General features: G+C 40.5%; 1 protein-coding gene across 6 annotated transcripts in view; it reads left to right on the forward strand.

Moving 5' to 3' along the window:
- Positions 1-21,720, forward strand: part of clec16a (C-type lectin domain containing 16A) — a 241,706-nt gene that overhangs the window by 58,978 nt on the left and 161,008 nt on the right. For all 6 annotated transcript variants that reach the window (XM_059979201.1, XM_059979202.1, XM_059979199.1 and 3 more), the window contains 2 exons: positions 564-617; positions 15,026-15,139. In XM_059979201.1, the coding sequence (XP_059835184.1) occupies positions 564-617; positions 15,026-15,139 (168 nt within the window). The remainder of the gene's footprint in view (positions 1-563; positions 618-15,025; positions 15,140-21,720) is intronic.

A 21,720-nucleotide genomic window follows, 5' to 3' on the forward strand; every position in this document is an offset into this window, starting at 1 on the left:
GCTTTTCCACAGAGAACAATCCTGGTACCTCCAATCTATCCAGGTAACTTGTATCACCCGCCTCTTTCTCCAATGTTTCACCAAGTGTAATCACATGTAATAATGATACATGCTGTAAAGGGGGACAAAGGTAAAGTTCTAGCATTAACTGTTTTATACCAATCTTTGATGTCTGTCATTGCATGATATTGACATCCTTCAGTTACATACACGTTAAACATGAATGATTTTTTTTAGAAAATAGAGATTGACACAATATTTGATAAAGTTTGTTTCCAGAGGTTTTTAGGAGCTAAATAGGATTTTGATTCCAAGCTAAGTAATATCTCCCAGTGAAATACAGTATTATATTATTGCTGCAATAGAAGTAAAATATTCATTGGTACCATGTGATTCTACTGAAATGGTGGATTCTTTAACATAGCTATGGATAGAAATGTTTATTTTTGAATTGAAGATCAATTAAATACCTCATAAAATTAGAAAAAATATAAACATTTTATTTTAATATAAAAACAAAGTGTTCATATTTGAAGATGATCATTTTTAATTTTTTTTAACAGTGTGGTGATCGTCCAAAGATCAGCCGTCAGGCTTCATTATATCTCCTTTCACAGGTATGTAAGATACTGTTTTTCATGCAACAGCATCTGGTTTATAATGAAGGTTTTGTAGTCAGCAAGGAGCCAATTGCATATGCTACTGGCGTATATTAAAGAAGGATGGAGACAATTCTTTCTATGACTGATCTTGGAAGAAGGCTTGTGGGCTCTGAAGTGGATCTGAAAAAAAAAACACTACAGAATGTCTTCTAAGTTGCTCATGTTCACAAAGCAAAACATGTTAGGGCAATCTCCTTGTCAAGCTTAGGCTGAATTGGATATTTCAGAGGCATTTAAAAAAAAAAGTTGAATTTTACAAATAAATCTGCGCATACTTTATAGGTACTTAAAAATTCAAGTTTTTTTTAAATAAATCTAAATTAACAAATGACTTCCATTCACATAACTGGGGAATTATTGCCACTGTTGCGGCCTTTCTGCATTCCAGTATTGGAGTGGAGAGAACGTTTCACAGGTGTTTGTACGTACATGTGCAGGAGTATGTACAAGAAGCACGAGGGTGAATACTACTGCTTCTGCTGGTAGACAAGCAGAACGATTTTGTTCTAAAAGACAGAGGTTATCAATTTTAATGGCAAATTAATTTAAAAACAAAGTTGATACTACTGTGTTAAAATGAACAAGGATAGAATGTGATGCTATTAATAAAAAACTAACCTGTTGCTTAACAAGTAATCAAATGAAAATTGAAAAGAAACTTTAGTAGTAGCTTATTAGTTTAAAACCTAACAAAATGAATTTGATAGATAATGGAAAAAATTTTGTTCGATGTACATCAGTTGTTTGAGATGCTTGCTTAACTTGCTGTACTCCCCTATTCAAACCAAATATTGTATCTGCAACTGTTGAGCAGACATTGAGAAGACTGTGCAGACAGACATACTGTATGCCCTCCTTTGAATTTGGTTGTCATACTGGTAATTAAAGTTAAAATTAATTTTTTTTTTACATTCTGTTTTAAAGTCAGTCTTTCATAGCTAACATTCTGCTGTCTCCCCCCCCCACCCCCGAGAGAAATTGATGTTTCATGTCAAAGCATGTTACTTGATCTGAACAAAAGATGGATAATGGACAGGTGGCGTAAACAAGGGTTGGCAGCTAATGGGTAGATCCAGGTGAGGTGAGGTGAGATAATAAGTAGATTCAAATTCCAAGATGGTGGCGCAATGCAGCTTGCAGCGGCCACTCCGAAGCTGATTATCTGTTATTTGTGGTGGGGTGCCGTGCGCAACCATAATCGATTGAAAACAGACGTGGGAGCACGAAGGAACATCAGGAAATCTCCAGGAAGACCCTCTTCGTTGCTGCTGTGAGGTCCAGGACTCTGCTGGGAAGAACAGGCCCCCAGTCCTCGGGGTCACATTGCCAATGGCCGTTGGCGGGGCCGTCTTAATACGCTCAGCAGAGGATGGTGCTCGGAGAAGCTGTGCCAGAGGGGATGGTCGTCGGCTTGGAGGTTCGACGGACATGGAGTCCACTGCAGTCAGGTCGCTTTCAGTGTGTGATGCGTCTGTGAGGCTGGGTTCGACGGAGCTTTCATTGTGTGCTGTGTCTGTGAAGCTGAGTTGGGCGGTGCTGTGGAAGTCCATAGCGGGGGTATTCCCTTCTGCCGCCAGCTTGGGATGGCGAGTCTGTTGGGACCCTGAGGACTTGTAGAAACTGTGTGGTGATTTCTTTTGAACTTATAGTCTTTTAACATCTTTGGACTATTTTTACTGTGTCCATGGTCTTTTTTTTTATCAATTATGCTATTGTTTGCACTGTTGTAACTATATGGTTTTGTGCAGGTCTTGTAGCTTTAGTTTTTGGTCTTGTTTTGTCTGGTGGATTTGGAGCTCCTTTCCGAGGAACGCGCTAAGATGGTAGCGTGATATTAATACGCAGCAGCCTCTCCAGACTCTGGATTGGGGATTGCCAAACATTATGTGGATTTTCTGGTGTCATCTATTTTGTCATATGCTTTTGTGATATCATTCTGGAGGAATGTTGTCTCATTTTTTAACTGCCTTGCATTTGTGGTTTCTAAATGACAAATAAACTGAATCTGAATCTGAGATTACAAAGTGGGCCCGAGTGAGAATGATGTCAGAACTGGAAGGTGATAGATGGAAGTGACGAAGGGCTAAAGATAATGAAATCTGGTTGGAGAGGAGGGTGGAACATGGAATAGCTGGATAGGGCAACCATTGAGAGGAGAATATGGATGCTGCACAGATGGAGAGGCTGAGGCAGGGGAAAGAAAGGGTGATGAGTGACAGGAAGTGGGGGAAATGGGATGGGACAGAGGGGTAAATGTGCCACATTTTTGAGAATTCATTGTTCAAGTTGGAGAATGTCTAGGCAGAGTATGAAGTGCGGTTCTTTAATTTGTGTTTCACTTGACTTGGCAGTGATAGAGGCCTTGGACAGAAAAGTTGGTGTGGGAATAGGAAATGGGATTAAAATATCTGGCCACTGGGACATCTTGGCCTGTGTGCTGAACAGAGTGAAATTTTTGATTTTAATTTTATTTTATGACACACAGCGCTGGGTAGGCCTTTCCAACCCTTTGAGCCACTCCACCCAATAGTATATGGGTTTAAACCCTCCTGGGATTACCACCATAACTGGCTGATAAGTTTCCATTTTGCATTTTGTGTTCCATCCATCTATGTGCATCACGTGCACAAGCAATTTCATGCTTTTATTGTTTCTTATTGTCAAACAATCTGTATTTATGACCTGGTTTCCTGAATATGCACATTATTCTATTGCACAAAGACTATTATTAATTAAGAAAGTCGCTGTTCTACATTTTCCCAAATTTCTGTTCTTCCTAACTTATGTATACTCTACAGTGTTCCATATCCAGATCTCACCTATGCTGCCATACCTTGGTAATACCCTTCAGTTCATTTAATTCTACTTGGAATTCTTTCTGCTTTGTTTTGAATGCTACATGTACCCTGACAGAGCCTTCAGTTTTGTCCTTTTATTGTCTTCTAGCTCCTGTTAACAAAAATTCTGATCTACCTGAAAAATGTTTGTAAATTATTTACCAATAAGAAGACAGAAATTCAGCTAATCAAAAGGCTATTTTTAAAGTTACATAAAATTCCCTATTTGATAAGAATGAATTGTGTATTAGAATATATAGTGGCTGCTTCACTGAGGCAGCAGGAAGTCCAAACAGAGTCCATGGAATTGAGGCTGGTTTCTGTCATTGAAGGTCCAGTATGTTCTCTCCTCCACATACTGCTTCAGAAATCCAGTTTGGATGCACAAAGGGTATCATGCCTCATCTAAGCTTCTTCTATTAAGTAAATATTAATCAATATTGGGGGAAGTTAAAGCCCCATCACTATGACATCCTGTTGTTTCTGCACTTTATCTGCCTATGTATCTTGTCCTCCACTTCTTGGTGGCTTATAGTATAGTTGCAGTTAGGATGCACTGGTTTTAATTTTCCAAAATTCCCTAGATTTGGAGAACATTCCATTTTCTTGGAAAGTAACAAATGTAATTCCTTTTCTCAAAAAGAGAAGATGATAACATTAAACCTTTGGTCAGTTGCCTTAAGAGTTAATATAGGAAAAATGCTTTAAACTAAAATAAGGATTTCAGTTAAAATTTGAATTAAGCTAAAATGAACTTAAGGCAGGGCATTTTAAAAAATCAATTCGTCATTGTTTGTGAGAGGAATCCTATTTGACCCAATCATTCAATTCTTGGAAGAAGTACAGTGGTTTAGCTAAAGGGGAAATGTCATTGGTACTGTCATTGGATCTACAGGAGGTATTTGAGAAAGTGCCACATCAGAACACTACCTCACTTTTTCAATGTTATTTCTGTTTTTGCATGATTTTTAATCAACTGAATATATGTATACTGTAACTGATCTACTTATTTATTATTATTTTCTTCTATATTATGTACTGCATTGAACTGCTGCTACAAAGTTAACAAATTTCATGACACATGCCGATGATAATAAACCTGATTCTGATTCTGAGAAGTTATCACTGAAAAGCTCATGATCTAAGAGTGTGGGTAGAATATTGGCTAGCTGACAGGAAATCAAGAATATGCGTAAGTTGGTCTTTTTCTGGTTAGCTCTACAAAATGAGTGGCGTGCCTTAGGGATTGGTGGTGAGGTCTCACTTTGCAATTTATACAAATGACTGAATGAACTGGTTGGTAAAGCTGATAACACAAAGCTGGGTAGGAAATTAAGTTTTGAAAAAGTCATATGGAGATTATCAAGGGATATAGATAGTTTAAATGAATGCACAGAGATCGTGCAAATGGAATACAGTGTGAGAAGATATGAAATTGTCCATTTTGACAGGAGAAACAGGAAAGAAATATGCAGTGAGCAATTGCGGAGTTTATGGAAAAGAGGGACCTGTGTACATTAATGCACAATTTATGAACGGCTAGAATGCAACTATAATGAGCAATTAGGACAGTGAATAGAATGTCATCTTTTTTTGAATGAGAAAGGCAGAAATAGGCAGGATATGCATCATAGAGCATTGCTGAGACTACATAGAGCTCTTTGGACAGACTTCTTCTAAGGAAGGTTGTTTGTATGTAGGAAGCAGTCCAAGCAAGGACTGTACTAGACTGCTACATGGAATGAGTAGCTTTTCGTGGGAGAAAGTGTTGGACAGGCTAGATTTTTACCTGCTGCAGTTTTGGAGGAATTGAGTGAGTGAAACATGCAAGATCCTAAGGTGTTTTCATATGTAGGAATATAGGGGTATGATTTCCTTTGTGGAAGAATCCAAAATAAGGAATCACCCATTTAAGATGAAGATGATGGATATATTTTCTTTTTCCTCTTTTTGAGAGTTGCAAGTTATTACAACTTTCTGCCTCAGAAGGTGTGGAAGCAGAAGTTTTAAATATTTTATGTTGAATATCAATTGACTTTGGATAAGTGATGAGGAAGGAGGTCATTGGGTTGAGGGATTGTGGTGCTGCAAGCATATCTGTCATGATCTTATGAGGTTTAGTGGTTTACTCCTGCATATCTTCCAGTTAAGATGGCACTGGTGAACACGTGACAGCTCACTGGTAGTTAAGAAATCCATCACTAAAAATAATCTCTGAGGTAAATTGTGTCAAATTATTGCTGCAAACAGTAAAGGGGTGAGTTTGGGGGATGAGCTGAGATGGTGTTTCGCATATGGAGTTCCAGTGCCTGTACAACTGGCCTGGTAGTTAAGTTGGATTGCTCTGGGCACCAAGAGGAGGTTGAGGCCCGGTCAGAAGAGATTTGATGCCTATACAACTGGCCTGGGAGCAAGGTTGGATCACTCTGGGAACCAAGCTGTTTTGAAGAACTTGAAAGTGGCCTCAGGCTGGGTGGCAAAATCTGGGCTTGGAGGGAGTCTCTAGATGGCATGGTCTAGGCCCAGAGCCTTTTGCTGCAGCTGGATTCTAGTGTGAGGTACGATCCATTGTTTAGACAACTTCAATGCCAGCCCAGATTGGAGACGAGAGCCGGTTTTGCTCACACTCCGCGATGTTCTCTTTCTAGGGCACCAGAGCCTTTCACTGTTCTGTTGTTTGGTCAATTTAATCACTAGCCCAGATAGACTGCAAAGAAAAGGTGTCGGGATCCAGAACAAGAGCTGATCTCTGAGCTCGCCACTCCTCTCTCGATTACACATTGGCTATTAAAACTGCCTCATCTGCTGTGCTCCGTGCCTGCTAATACTGTTACGAAATCCCGTAACTGGATCACTTACCAGCAAAGATAGAGAGGTCCTTTGAAGTCTGATGGTACTATTTTTTCAAAAGTCTTTATTTATAAAGGGGCACAAAAATATGATTAATACAAACATTCAGATAATAAACGTCACTGCTCAATCTAAAAGCGCGGGTCTAATAATGGCCGTCAATAAGAAACAGCTCAATCGTTTGTCTAGGGCGGGGGTCGGCAACCTGCGGCTCCCGAGCCATTTGTGGCTCTTTCACCTCTGTGCTGCGGCTCCCTGTGGCTTTGGGAAATAATTGGTCAGTATTTAATTAAAATGTATTTTATGTTAGTTTGTTAGCTTTTGAAATGTAATTATGGTGATCTTGTACATTTCCTGCCACATCCGAAACGGCTCACAATTAGCCGGCATTCCGGCTAAGGGAGATAGCCTACGGGGGTTTGTGAGTACGCGTCTTTTGCAGCATCTGCGTCCATGGGGGCTGGGTTGAGGGAGGCTTAAAAGCAAGGCTGTTTAGTTCGAATAAAGCTATCTTTGACTGCAGTTTACTGACACCGCTACAACGTGTTTTTATCGCTGGCTGTCCAGACGGAAGGTGCTGAAACGCTTTGTCGCGTGTCTGGAAGAAGTGAAAACTTTCCTGGGCAGCAAAGGGCTCACCTTTCCTGAGCTGGAACAGCCAGAGTGGCTGGAAAAGCTACACTTCATGGTAGACATGACAGCGCACCTGAACACGCTGAACACAGCTCTTCAGGGGAAAGGACGTACAGCCCTGCACATGTTGGAGGATGTTTTGGCATTCGAGCGCAAGTTGACAGTGCTTGCCAGAGATTTACAGAAAGGCACTTTGTCTCACTTCCCCAATTTGAGAGAGTTCAAACAAGGTCACGACATGATAATTTCGGAGTATTTACATTCTGCAATCATCGCAATGCAAACATCGTTTGGGAAACGCTTCTGTGAGTTCAGAGAGGAAAAAAACACATTATCCTTCCCGGTCACTCCCTTAAGCATCGATCCTTCCCTACTGAATACGACTGCATTGGCAGGTGTGAGTCAACCTGATCTTGAGATGGAACTGGCCGACATAGCCGACAAAGACATATGGGTGTCCAAGTTTAGACGCTTGACAGCAGACCTTGAAGATGTTGCCCATCAGAAGGCCGTTCTTGCTCAGAAACACAAATGGAGTGATATTGAAAACCTCACAGATGACAGCTTGCGATCCTGTGTAAAGATGAAGGTGACATCATACAGCCCTGATGTGCAGACACTGTGCGCTGAGGTCCAGGAGCAGAAATCCCATTAACCAAGTATGATAAATATTTTAATTGCCTATTATTTTACTTATATTCATATTTTTTCATAGTTCAGTGAAATAGTCCTTTCATTTTTCAGGATGACAGCTGGCTGATGTTATTTTTGGTTTGCTGCTGGCGGAAAATTTAAGTTCGGCGTTTTTCATAAATACAAGAAGGACTCAAATAGACATTGAATATTTTACTTAAAAGTAACTTTCAACCCAATGTCTTTTTTTCGGAGTTCAAAATGTTTTTGTTGCATGCAGAAATGTAATTTCGTTTTCTCTGCAGGAGTTCATCAATTTCATAAATGCAACACATTATAGTTTGTTTATACATAGCATAAAGGCAAAAAAAAACGTTGTATGCAGTGTTATTTCATTTTAAATGTCAAACGGGTTTTGCGGCTCCCAGTGTTTTCTTTTCTGTGGGAAACGGGTCCAAGTGGCTCTTTCAGTGGTAAAGGTTGCTGACCCCTGGTCTAGGGGATAATATATTGTCCGATGGAAATATAAAAGTCACTCAGTTCCGGCAGGCTTCAGCCTTTTGGGGGGACCGCTGGGTTTTCACTTGTTGGAGAGAGAGAGAGAGTGAGAGATTGGTGAGAAAAGAAACTTGCCCAGGTCTTTTATGAAGCGAATCCGTTGAGTCAGGGGAGCGGGCTTCCCCGTTGTTAGCTAAAAGCTGGTTTCTGTGGTTCCAGTCACCGATTCCAGCAACGGAATCGAACGCACGTGACTTCCTTCAAATAGCTTCCCGCTACTACGGGATCGTTAGCGTTTCTTCTGGTGCGTCTGAAGGGGTTGTTCCCTCAGACCCTCTTTTATACTTCCTCACGGGGTCTCAGATGTCAATCAGGTTGGGATGATGCAATCTCTCTCTCAACCAGCCCACTTTGCCCGAGGGCTTGCACGTAGCATAGTCCCCAATCCACAAACGTGGTCTCCAGGAGACAATGGCCAGGTCTCTCATTTCCTGGGTCCTCTGAGCCAACCCAATAATGCTCTTGCAATTCTCACAAAGGAGGGGTCTCACCCGCCCCTTCGGCCCCTCAGAGCTGTGGTGCATTCATAATAATACGAACTGATAAGTGAGGTTTTGGGCCTACTCTGGGTTTTGGACCTGAGGGCTCACTTTTGGTTCAGAACGTTGTTTGTATGCTTTGTGTCTCTTTTTCTTTCTCTTTGGCATCGAGTGTTGATCATTTATTTTTATTTTTTTCTTCTTTAATTAAGTTCTTTTGGGTTTCTTGCTTTGTGGCTACCTGTAAGCAAACCAATCTCAAGGTTGTATAATTTATGGATTCTTTCAACTACAACACAGAGTCTTGCCATCTTCAGAAGTTTTCTGATGACTCTGCCATAGTTGGATGCATCAGCAAGGGAGATGAGGCTGAGTACAGGGCGACGGTGGGAAACTATGTTACATGGTGCGAGCAGAATCATCTGCAGCTTAATGTGAAAAAGACTAAGGAGCTAGTGGTGGACCTGAGGAGGGCTAAGGCACCGGTGACCCCTGTTTCCATCCAAGAGGTCAGTGTGGACATGGTGGAGGATTACAAATACCTGGGGATACGAATTGCCGATAAACTGAACTGGCCAGAGAACACTGAGGCTGTCTACAAGAAGGGTCAGAGCCGTCTCTATTTCCTGAGGAGACTGAGGTCTTTTAACATCTGCCAGAAGATGCTGAGGATGTTCTACGAGTCTGTGCTGGCCAGTGCTATCATGTTTGCTGTTGTGTGCTGGGGCAGCAGGCTGAGGGTAGCAGACACCAACAGAATCAACAAGCTCATTCGTAAGGCCAGTGCTGTTGTGGGGGTGGAACTGGACTCTCTGACGGTGGTGTCCGAAAAGAGGATGCTGTCCAAGTTGCATGCCATCTTGGACAATGACTCCCATCCACTCCATAATGTACTGGTTAGGCACAAGAGTACATTCAGCTAGAGACTCATTCCACCGAGATGCAACACTGAGCGTCATAGGAAGTCATTCCTGCCTGTGGCCATCAAACTTTACAACTCCTCCCTCGGAGTGTCAGACACCCTGAGCCAATAGGCTGGTCCTGGACTTATTTCCACTTGGCATGATTAACTTATTATTATTTATTTATTATGGTTTTATATTGATATATTTTTTCACTATTCTTGGTGTGGCTGTAATGAAACCCAATTTCCCTCCGGATCAATAAAGTATGTCTGTCTGTCTGTCTGTAATAAATGTACTGAAATAAATACTTCAGACTTAGATTTTCATATTAATTTTATTGGCAGTGATTCCTCATCCTGGTCTTAGCTGATGTCTAAGTATGTCATCTGAATGCAGTAAGATTTCCCCTAAACATTTTGGCATATGACAAGATTGAATTTCATACAGCTTCTGCTTTATTTAGATTAACAGTACTTAGAAGGTTTGCATAAACCCACAATACAAATGAGGAAGCTTCTGAATTTGTAATTTCTTTTGGGTGTAAGGGGACCTTATACTAAAGTGACTGAGGTTGGGCAGCAAAATTGAGTTTGACTGCTCTTTTGAGTAAAGATCATGACCATATAAAGAAATGTTTGCTAGTCCATTTCAGTGAGTTTGTTTTGTAATCATCTGTTTGCCCTGCAATGAATTTACTGCCAGGAATAGTATTGATATACGTGTAGCTTTAGTTGCATACTACAATTTTATTCTTTTGGGAAACCTGGCTTCATTCATGGAGCAAGGTGAAGGTCTTGTGTGCAGGATTGCACTGTAGTGTGGTGGTTAGCACAATCGCTTTTTTAGAGCAGCAGCGGTCACCGATTGGACTTTGATTCCCACCGTTGTCTGTAAGGAGTTTGTATATTCTCTGTGACCACGTGGTTTCCTCCGAGTGCTACGTTTTCCTCCCGCATTCCAAAATTGTACAATAGAGTGAATGAATTGCGGGCCTGATATATTGGCGCCAGCAGCGTGGCAACACTTTTTAGGCTGCCCCAGCGCAATCCCCAGACTCTGCTGGTCGTTGACGCAAAACTACGCATTTCACTGTATGTTTCGAAGTACAGGTACAGGAAAAATAAAGCTAATATTATCTTCAGTTGAGTTCAGGGTGCCATCAGAGCTTAAAGTTCATTAAACTTTGAATTCTTTGCTGTTTGGGAATTTTATTTGTGTCATATTCATAACTTGGATATGCAGTGAGCATAACTTTACAGCAATTCATTAAATGTTTGAGAGCTGCGATCTATTAAAGCATGCCCCTTTTACATCCAGTGGCATTTAAACGTTCCAAAGCCCCAGCTTACCACAGCTGAATGTTCACATTTCCTTTTAGTAGTAGGCAAGTTTCCATATAGGTATCAGAAAGTCAGACTACTACGTGTTTAGTACAGTGGTGATTTCCTGATGATGCCCTTGCATTTTAAAAATAGAGAAAATTGCAGAATGAAAAGAAATGGTGAAGATGATATATTCTATGAATTTTATGTTCATGAGAAAGAATGAGTTGGCAGAGGAGACTTTGAAGTGACTATTCATTGTGGTAGATGGTAGATGGTAGGCAGTTTATGTAGGATGAAATGAACAAGAGTAGGAAATTCAGAACACTAACCTCAGTGGTATCCGTAAAAGGGAGAGAAAAAGGGCTGCATGATTAGTGTATAAGAGGGAACATTTTGGCTTTTGGGAATCTAAGGTTCTTGACAGTTCTCACATGTGAGAACAATATTTAAACTTTGGACAATTGGTTTGTTGAAGAATATATGTTATGAGGGTTTTTATTTGTTAAAAGAACTATTTTAGTTCATTTGAAGATGCTTTAGCATGTGGTCTATTGTGCAAGTAATTTAAGATTGAAAATTTTAGTGAGGCCATGTTCATTATGAAGAATTCATGATTGTAAGGGTTGCACTTAGTGGTTAAATGAAAAAGCTGTGGATATTCATTGTCCCAGGCTAGACAGACTGGCCTCAAAAATCCACTGGTATGTTGCTGAGTACAGTCGGATCTCCTTATCCGCGAATTCTGTATGCGTGAATTCAACCAACCGCAAATCACGAAAACCCGGAAGTGCTCTTCCAGCACTTACTGTTCGAGCATGTACAGACTTTTTTTCTTGTCATTATTCCCTAAACAATGCAGTATAACAACTATTTACATAGTATTTACATTGTATTAGGTATTATAAATAATCCAGAGATGATTTAAAGTATACGGGAGGATGTGCGTGGGTTATCGTGGATCAGGATTAAAAAAAATAGTAAGTTCTTACTAAGTAAGTCAGAACAAGTACATCCGGTATTATTTAGCGTCAGTTAGTCTAACGTTTGTCTTTGTATATAGTATATATTTTGCCTTTCTATGCATATAAAACACTTAAGAACGTATGTTTAAGCGCCGAGTTCGATCTAGTGACGGATCATTCCCAAGTGCGCTCTGCACCCGTGCTGGGTTGATGTGGAGGATCAAAAACCCAAAACCCAATAATTAAACCACTGTTTAGCTTAGTAATAATTGTAGCTTTTATACGGGCAGAGTCTTTCTCACTTTATCCTTTAAAATTGTTCCGATCGTTGACCGATATAACCTAATGCTTTTTCAATGACCAATGACGTTTCACCTCTTTCTGATTGCTTTATTATTTCCACTTTGTTTTCAATTGTTATCGTGATTATTTTCGTGAATAGAAATACTGCAAATTCAGATCTCTGCCACTGGATCCTCATGTCCAACCGCACTGAGACAGGTTAAATAAGGTCTGAGGTTCTGCTGGGTCTTAAGATCCACCACATTGAGACAGGTTGAATAAGGGACTTGAGCATCTGCGAATTTTGGTATCTGTGAGGGGTCCCAGAACCAATCCCTCGCAGATAAGGAGGGCCGACTGTATTTTTCGTTTTGATTGGATGTCCTATAAACATCAGTAGATAGGCCTCTGATTGCCTTTTGTACAAGGCAGACGTGTGCAACATTCCTGTACCTGAATTTTACATTTGGTTGCAAACAATGTAGGACATTTGTGTTTAACGAGTCTCGTGTCCATTTCAAACAGGTAACCTAAGTCACTGTGCATCCAGTGAAATTCTGATGTGGTTGAGAGTTTCGGGGGTGTCTATTGAATTTTTATTTTGACGCTGTGCAACTCTTGCCATTTTGTGCAGCCATGGTGCAGGTGGTAGATCACCAGAGATCCAGGTTTAATCTTGACCGAAGCTGCTGTAAAAGTGGTTTGCTGGGGTTTCTTCTGGGTGCTCTGGTGTCCTCCACATCCCAAAGACAGTCTAGTTAGTGAGTGTTGTCCCTAATGTGGAGATAAGTGGTTCCATCCAGAGGGAATTAAGGAGAATAAAATTAAAAATGGGATTAATGAAGAATTAGTGTAAATTAATATCAGCTTTAATATTAGCTTTGTCAAATTAAATCAGAATCTGGTTTATTATCACCAGCATGAAATTTGGTAACTTGGCAGCAGCAGTTCAATGCAATACATGATAATATAGAAAGAGGAAGAAAATTAAATAAGTAAATCAATAAATTAATATATGTGTATGTGTTTATATTGTTGAATGTAAACTAGCCCATAACCCTGGTTCATTGAAAGTCTTTGCAGCAGGATCTATTCTGTTTGGTTTGTTAAATTACCACATATACAGTATATGCTCAAGAACTTGTAAAACACTTTCCAAAATATCTTTTTGGTTGGTGAATGTCATCAGTAAGACGAGATTTATAATCTGTCTGAAATTGCTCTACAAAAGGTGCTGAAGATCCACCTTTTTGTGTGATCTGCAGTTGTGGTGGAAATGCTGATGGAATAGTGCTGGGTAGAGAGTTCCTGAGTTAAGATCCAATAACACTGAAGAAACGATGTTCTTTTTCCAAGTCTTAGGAACCGGTAGCAGTGATGTTTCCATGCACTTGCTGTCCTTGTCCTTCTAGTAATAGATAGTGAGTTTGTGAGGTGCTAATAATTTAAGAAAGTAACAGCAGTGTATTTTGTTGATGGTACACCCTACAGCTGATGAAGGGAATGAATGTTTAGCCTGGTCAGCAGAGTGCCAGTCTAAACAGGTTCTTGTGTTGTGAATGGTGTCAAATTTCTTGATTGCTTTTGGACTCATCCCGGCAAGTTGAAGAGTTATGCCCTTAGATTATGTTTTATAGATAATAGGGAAAGGCTTTGGCAGGTGTAAGCTGAGTTACTTGCCACAGCATAACAAACCTCTAACCTGCTTTTATGAGTAATCCATTTGAGTTTCTAATTTGTGGAAACTGCAAGGATGTTGATGGCAGGATAGAAATGCAGTTGAAAATCAAGCATAGAGGATCAGAGGTGAAGAGAATCAGCAACTTTAAATTTGTTGGCGTTACCATTTCAGAGAATGTGTCCTGGGTCCAGCACGTAAGTGCTTTAACAAAGAAAGCACGACATTGTTTCTACTTGCAAAGATTTGGCAAAACTTGGACTAACTTCTATCAATCTGTAGAGGAGAGTATAATAACTGGTTGCATCACAGCCTGGTATGGAAACACCAATGCCTTTGAATGAAAAAGCTGACCAAAAGTAGTGGATACAGCCCAGTCTATCACGGGTAAAGTCCTCCCCACCATTGAGCACATCTGTAAAGAATGCTATCACAGGAAACCAGCATCCAAGGATCCTTACAATATTGGGTGTGTTCTCTTCTCGCTACTGCCATCAGGAAGGAGATACAGTAGCCTCAGGACCCACAGCACCTGGTTCAGGAACAGTTATTACCCCTCAATCACTGGGCTTTTGAATCAGAGAGGATAATTCACTCAACTTCACTCACCCCAGCTCTGAACTATTCTTGCAACCTGTGGACTCACTTTCAAGGACTCTCATTAATTTTCGTGATGTTTGTTGCTTTATTTTCTTTTTGTATTTGCAGTCTGTTGTCTTTTCCATTTTGGTTTTCTCCCCATCTTGTGTGCGGTTTTTCATTGATTGTTGTATTTCTTCATATTTACTGTGAATGCTCTCAAGAAAATAAATCTCAGAGTTGTATGTGCTGACATATATGTACTTCGATAATAAATTTACTTTGAAGAGTGGTTGGTTTGACTGTTACTGTGAGGTGAATGTGGTATACAACCTCACTTTGTCAATCCAGATTTAAATGTTTTTTAATATCATCTTAAATATGAAATTTAACAAGCTATTAACATACTAGGATTTTAATAAATGTTGAGAACGTAATCTAGTTATTTCAAGGACATGGGCTTCTCAAAGAAGAACACTGAGGATGCTGCTTGGTGTGGCTTTAATAACCATAAAGATTGCCTGTTCTGTGTCTCCAGTCTTCATGACTGTTTCTAAAGTATTATTATTAATATTCCTTTGAAGCTTTTCAACAGAACACTTTAACATGTGTTAAGTAATATTAACTATTTTTGTCTTTCAGGTGTTTTTAATTATACACTATAGGCCATTGGTGAATTCTTTGGCTGATGTAATCTTGAATGGGGACCTTTCAATGTTCAGCCTTCATTCAGAACAGGATTCATTGAAGCACTCAGTAAGTCTGTCTCCTTACTGTTCAGTTGAAACAAAAATTCAATTCCTCTTAAGGATTTATCTTGAACAAAGATGCTTTGTTCATTATAACGTCTAAACTTTTCCAGACTCTGATCGTATATATCGATGGATCTTATTCCCGATTTTCAATGGATAACCTTTATATTTAAATGATTTTTAGTTGAATTTATGAAACACTTTTTACAAGCATTATACATAAAATAAATTGTTGGAACAATTATATTGAATATTACTTGAAACGTATTAAAAAAAAATCAGGGCTAAAGTTGCAGTACTTAAACTATTTTCCAAATAAAACTAGAATAGGAGAAAACTATTGTTTAATCCAATAAAAATGCAGGTGTCCCAGTTGCTAAGTGCTTATCTTTCATTTTTATAATTGCTAAATGAATGCTGTCACTTTTGTTATAACTTAGCTTTTCTTCGGAAATAGTACTCTTAAATGTACATTTTGCTTTGGTAGAATAAATATAAAAAATAAACTCGTGATAGTAAAAGACTAAAATGCAGTATAAGATTTTACATAAATCATGTCCAATTTATTTGGGCAAGAGGGAGCTTGTCCTTGAATAAAGGACAACAAATGGGTTGTGGTCTTCATTTTTTGACAATTGATGCCGCTAATTTTTCAATGTGTAGAATTTGGAGTATGTTTGCCCTGTTAATTTGCATCAGGTGAAGAAAACTTTAATGCTGTATATATTATGCTGTGTCATTTGCACATAAGTTGTAATTATTTTAACTAAATGCAGCATGTTCATTATTGTAATTTCTGTGCAGCAGATTGTGTTGATCCTTGGACTGGAAGTGACTGGATGCTTAGAAATGTAATTGCAGTGTGCCTTTAGTGGTAATAATATTAAGGCAAATGAAGTTTAAAAGGTCCAAATTGATTTGCCTTGGCTTATTCATTATTTTTAATTTTTATAGGTCATGCATGAATTTTTACAGGGGAAGGAATTTATTTAAGAAGATCTTTTCAAATTCAGTTAGCTGCTGTCAGAAAAGCATTAAAAAATGAGAAACTAAAGCAGGTTTATCATTATGTTCGAGAGGTTATTGTGACTCTCGTACTCAAGAAGTAGGCTCAATAAATATTACCTGCTTGTAATAATACAAGTCATTTGGGAGAAACAATTGAAAAACAAATCCACTTTATTTAAATTTAATTCTGAAGGAACCCTTTATTTCTTGTGTCCAGAAAACTGTCCATTTATTAAAGATCAATCCACTCTAATCTATTAATATTCTTCTTCTGCTTTCTTGCTGCTCTGGTCCCCTTCTGGCTTATAGCTTTTCCCAACTTCACTGACTATTTCTTCATCTGAACCAAAGGTTTGTAATTTTGTATATTTTTAACTGTGGTTTTAAAATTATCTTGCAGCTTTTGCCTAATGAAACAACAAATGTTTTTACAACTAAACTGATTTGATTTGTATTCCTGTTGTTATTCTGTAATATGTTCTGTATATATCATCATGAACAGGGAGAGGTACTTTTTCAATGTTAATCTTAAAGAAAATAAAGTGACAAGGGTTTACCGTGTTGTTTGGCTGTAGTAAATTGGGAAGAGTAAACACTGGGCTTTCCTGTCTTGATCTTGGGGGAAAAAAGAGAACTAAATGGTAAAAGTTTGCTGAAGGGCAGTTAATATTTTTGGAAATAGAGTCACATAATTTTGACTTAAATATTTTGTTCTACAGTTATATAGCAGAGAAACAGGCCTTACAGCCCAGTTCATCCTTGCCAATCAAACTACTCACCTGAACTACTCCCATTTGCCTGCAATGGTCTTATATCCCTCTAAGCCTTTTCATCCATGAATCTTTCCAAATGTCCTTTAAACATAGTAATTGTACCCACAACAATTTACAGCATTATCTTTGGTCTATGTGCTCTGTTGACATGCCTGAGTTACCACTGAGCAATCTGTCAGAAATGGTCTTTGGGTAATTGCAATATTGAATTCATATGTAATGATCTCTGTGGTTGAAAAGCCTACCAACACATGACAAGATTGGTAGACTTTGACATCTATGTCAAAAGTTCATAAGGATAAGAAGTATGGTTACAGTATTGGAGATGTAATTTTTGATCCTAATTTCAGTATTGCGATCTAGTACTGAAAACTATCGCGTGTTCAAGTGAATGAAAAAAGGCACTGTGAATTGGGAAAGGATAGCTAATTTGGAGATGGAATGATAGCTTGCACAAAAAAAGTCTAACTACTTTGAGTGAGAATAGTGGGTGTTGGCAAGATGTATTGTTTTTAAAAAAAAAAGCAGCTAGGGATTAGATAAAAATTAAAGCCCAGTTAAGATGAATGATATTTGCAAGATGTTATAACAGGAAGCTAAACAATTTGAAACTGGTCTTGTAAGTAACTTTGGAAGAGTTTTGGGCAAGGCCAGAATAAGAGTAGCTTTGTTTAGGGGAAAGTAGGAAGAGGGGGGGGGGGGGGGGCGGGTGGAACCAAAGCCAAACACTAAAATGCCCTGCATGAGACATGATCGCATCTACTTAATGAAGGTTATTCTGAGTGTTCGAAAGTGGTCTTAATGGAGATAAAGAACTGCATTAATTGGAGATATTCAGACCAAATGGAAAATTACAACATTGATTCATGGAACCCAAATGTAGATGCTGTGCAAGTTTTCTATAGTTCTGTGCAGGATAGAAAAATACCCTTTATTTCATCCAATGGTTGTGCTTCTGTATACAGTTGTCCTGCAGTATAATTCTTGAACTACAGAGTGCAGTAAAAGCCCACGCTTACAGTCCAGTGGGTGAAATGAATAAATTGGTACACTCATTGCACTTAATGTACACACTTCAAAATATTTCAGGTATCAGTCAAAATGTTCATTTATGAACCCAGTGATTTCTAAAGCAAGGTGTCAATCATTAAATGGAAAGGACGATATTGATCGGTACTTCAAAATGTCATGATTTAATGACCTCTATGCATACTGCAATTTCATTTTTGGTCTAAATATTTGTGAGAGAATTTCATACTTGAATTTAATAATCAAATTGGAGCTTTGTACAAGAGCAATGTGTATTCCTCATGATATTTAAACATACCCTGTTGTTACGGTAATGGGGAACCTTATTCATGTGTCAGTTATTCTGAAGAAACCCTTCATTTGTGTAGATATAAGACAATGCAGATGCTGGAATCGAGAACAAAAACAATGCTGGAAGAACTTAGCAGGTCATGCAACATCTGTAGAGGCAAAATATATCAGTTGATGTTCCAGAGAGAGATCCTGCATCAAGGCTGAAAAAGAAATAATAGAGCAGGGGTTCCCAACCTTTTTTACACCATGAATCCTACCATTAACTTAGAGGTCCCTGGACACCAGGTTGGGAATCCCTGACTTAGAGGATGGGACGGAAGCTGGTGGATGATGGATGGAGCCAGATGGGAAGGGGATGATTGGCAAGTGGAACCAGACTGGGGAGTGGATTGTAGAGATGAACAAAGGTAAAGAAAATTAGACGAAGAAATGAACATGTGTGAGAGCCAGTGTTTGTGTTATCTGATAAATGGAAAATTTAATGTCCGTTGGACTGTAAATAAAATTTAACACTATGTTCTTCCAAATGGAGAAGGCCAAGGACAAGCAGGTCCGTCTAGGAGTGGGAAGGTGATTTTAAAATGATGTGCAATTGAAAGCTTGAAGTTGTGAACAGAATGCAGGTGCTCTGCAAAACAGTGGCCTGATCTATGCTTGGTCTCAAAATGTAGTGAGGAGGTTGTATCACAAACACTGTTGACCAGGTTGAAAGAAGTTAATGTGGACCTCTGTCTAATCTGGAAGTGCTGTTTAGATCACCCTGGAGGTAAAGAGAGAAGATTACCACCTATCAGTCTCTATCCTATCATCATCTCTCCTTCCCCCCCCCCCACCATATTTGATTCTGTTTGCCCATATTCTACTCCCCATCTGTTCCACCTATCATCTACCTGCTTCAGTCAAGCTCTTATCCATTACACATTGTGATTATAGCAGCAGTCTTACTTGTTTTCTCAATCCTGATGGATCTCAACCAGAAATGTTCACTTACAGATTTTGAATCTAAAGATGCTGCCTGACCCTCTGAGTTATTCCTGTGATCTGTTTCTTTCCCCTTCAGTTGTACGTAGTTATTAATACATCATATATATGTATTGGTAATATTCATTGTTATATTCTTGAACTGAATGACTATTTCAGTTACGGGTGGGTCTGGAGTAATGCAATAGTGAAGCTGGGAAGGATAACAAGTTTCCTTCCCTAAGCATGTATTGAACCACATGAAATTTTACTGTAATGTAGAGAATTTGGGGCTAGACAGCCCCTGTGGCGGCCCGCACACGCGGGACTCAAACCGCCTTCGGGAGCCACCGGCAGACACGCGGTAGCGCGTTTGGAACTACCCACTCGGGGTAGATCTTCTGGGGACAGTCTAACGTCACATCTGCCCCATGGGTCGCAGGGCCCATGGGAAGGGAGATTTAAGTGTGCGATTTTGAATCAGTAAAGGCGTTCTGAGTTCAGCTCTCTCTGCCTCCGTGTGTTTCTTTAGTAGCATGTTGCGCACGACCACATTGGTGACCCCGACGTTCCAGACGGCATCTGGAGCCGGCGAGTCAGCGACCAGCCATGAGTTTGAGCAACTCACACAGCGTGGTCGTTCTGAAGCTCCTGACTTTCTGGGCCACTCAGCCCCACGTTTGGTTTGAGCAGGCTGAGGCCCAGTTCAATATCAGAGACATTACAGCCAACGCCATGCAGTACTACTACGTGGTCAGCACGCTCGACCAGGAGACGGCAGGCTGGATCATCGACTTCCTACGTCAACCACCAATGGAGAACAGGTACACTAAGCTTAAGATGCTCTTGATCTGTACCTTCGGACTCTCCCACCGCGTGGCCACGTGGCTCCTACACATGGACGGCTTGGCCGACCACATGCCATCTGAGCTCATGAACGACATGCTGGTGCTCATGGACGGCCATAAGCCATGCCTTTTATTTGAACAGTTGTTCCTCGAAGAAATGCCAGAGGACATTCGCTTCCTCCTCCCGAGTGAGGATTTCAGTGACCCACACAGGGTCGCGGCTAAAGCAGACGTCCTTTGGCAGAGCAAGCAATGTGGAGTAGCCTCCACTGGCCTAGCCATGATCGCGCACCCCAAAGCCCAGGCCCTGCATCCGAAGCTGTTGAGACCCACAGGGGGAAAAGACGACAGTTCGGAACAATGGTGTTTCTATCCCCAAAGACGGGGCTCAGGCCCGCGCCGCTGCTGTACACCATGTGCTTTTCTGGGAAACGCCAGGGCCAGCCATCGCTAATGGCTACGACGGCTGGCCACCGAGACAGCTTTCTGTACCTCTGAGACTGACACTCCAGGCAGCACTTCCTGGTAGGCACCGGGGCCGAAGTCAGCGTACTCCCCCTCCTCGAATATGGACACTCCTAATGCAGTCCCAGGCCCCAAACTCATTGCTGCAACTGGCACCGGTATTCGGACGTACGGCCTGTGAACTATCTCAGTGCATTTCGGTCCAGCCATTTCACTTGAACTTTCACATTGGCAGCGGTGTCACAGCCATTACGAGGGGCAGATTTCCTACGAGCCAACTGCCTCCTGGTCGACCTGAAAGGCACTGGTCCACACTGTTATGAATGTACCACAGCTCTGAGGGGCCGAAGGGTGCGGGGTAGCCCCCTCCTTTGTGAGAATCGCAAGACCATTATTGGGTTGGGTCAGAGGACCCAGGAAATGAGAGAGAGAGAGACATGGCCATTGTCTCCTAGAGACAACGTTTGTGGATTGGGGACTATGCTACGTGCAAGCCCTCGGGCAAAGTGGGCTGGTTGAAAGAGAGATTGCATCACCCCAACCTGATTGGCATCTACTACCTGGCGAGTTAAGATAAAAGGGGGGCTGTAGGGACAGCCCCTCAGACGCACCAGAAGAAACGCTAGCGATCCCGTAATAGCGGGAAGCCATTTGAAGGAAGCCACGTGCATTCGGTTCCCTTGCCTGGGAGCTGGTGGCTGGTACCACGGGAAACGATTTGGAACTAACAACGGGGAACCAACTCCCCCGACTCAACGGATTGGCCTCATAAAAGACCCGGGCAAGTTTAAAACCATCTCTCTTAAACCCAAAGAGCTGCAGCTTGAAAGGACAGTGACTTTTATCTTTCCATCGGACAATACAATATCCCCAAGACAAACGATAGAGCTATTGCTTAATTGATGATTATTATTATACCCGCGTTTTTAGATTGAATATTGACAACATATTTTATCTAAGTGTCTGTATTAATCTTACTTTTGTGCCCCTTTATCAATAAAGACTTTTAAAAATAGTACCATCAGACTTCAACAGACCTCTCTATCTTTGCTGGTAAGTGATCCAGTTACGGGAATTTTGTAACAATTGGGGGCTCGTCTGGGATTTGAAACCAAATTGGGGAGCCAGTGAATCGGGCTTGTAAGTCCAAACTTGGATCTGGTACGCAGGTAGCCAGACGGGAAACCAGCAAAGAAGGACGTGGATGA

This window comes from Hypanus sabinus, chromosome 9, assembly GCF_030144855.1.
Source record: "Hypanus sabinus isolate sHypSab1 chromosome 9, sHypSab1.hap1, whole genome shotgun sequence".
NCBI lineage: Eukaryota > Metazoa > Chordata > Chondrichthyes > Myliobatiformes > Dasyatidae > Hypanus > Hypanus sabinus.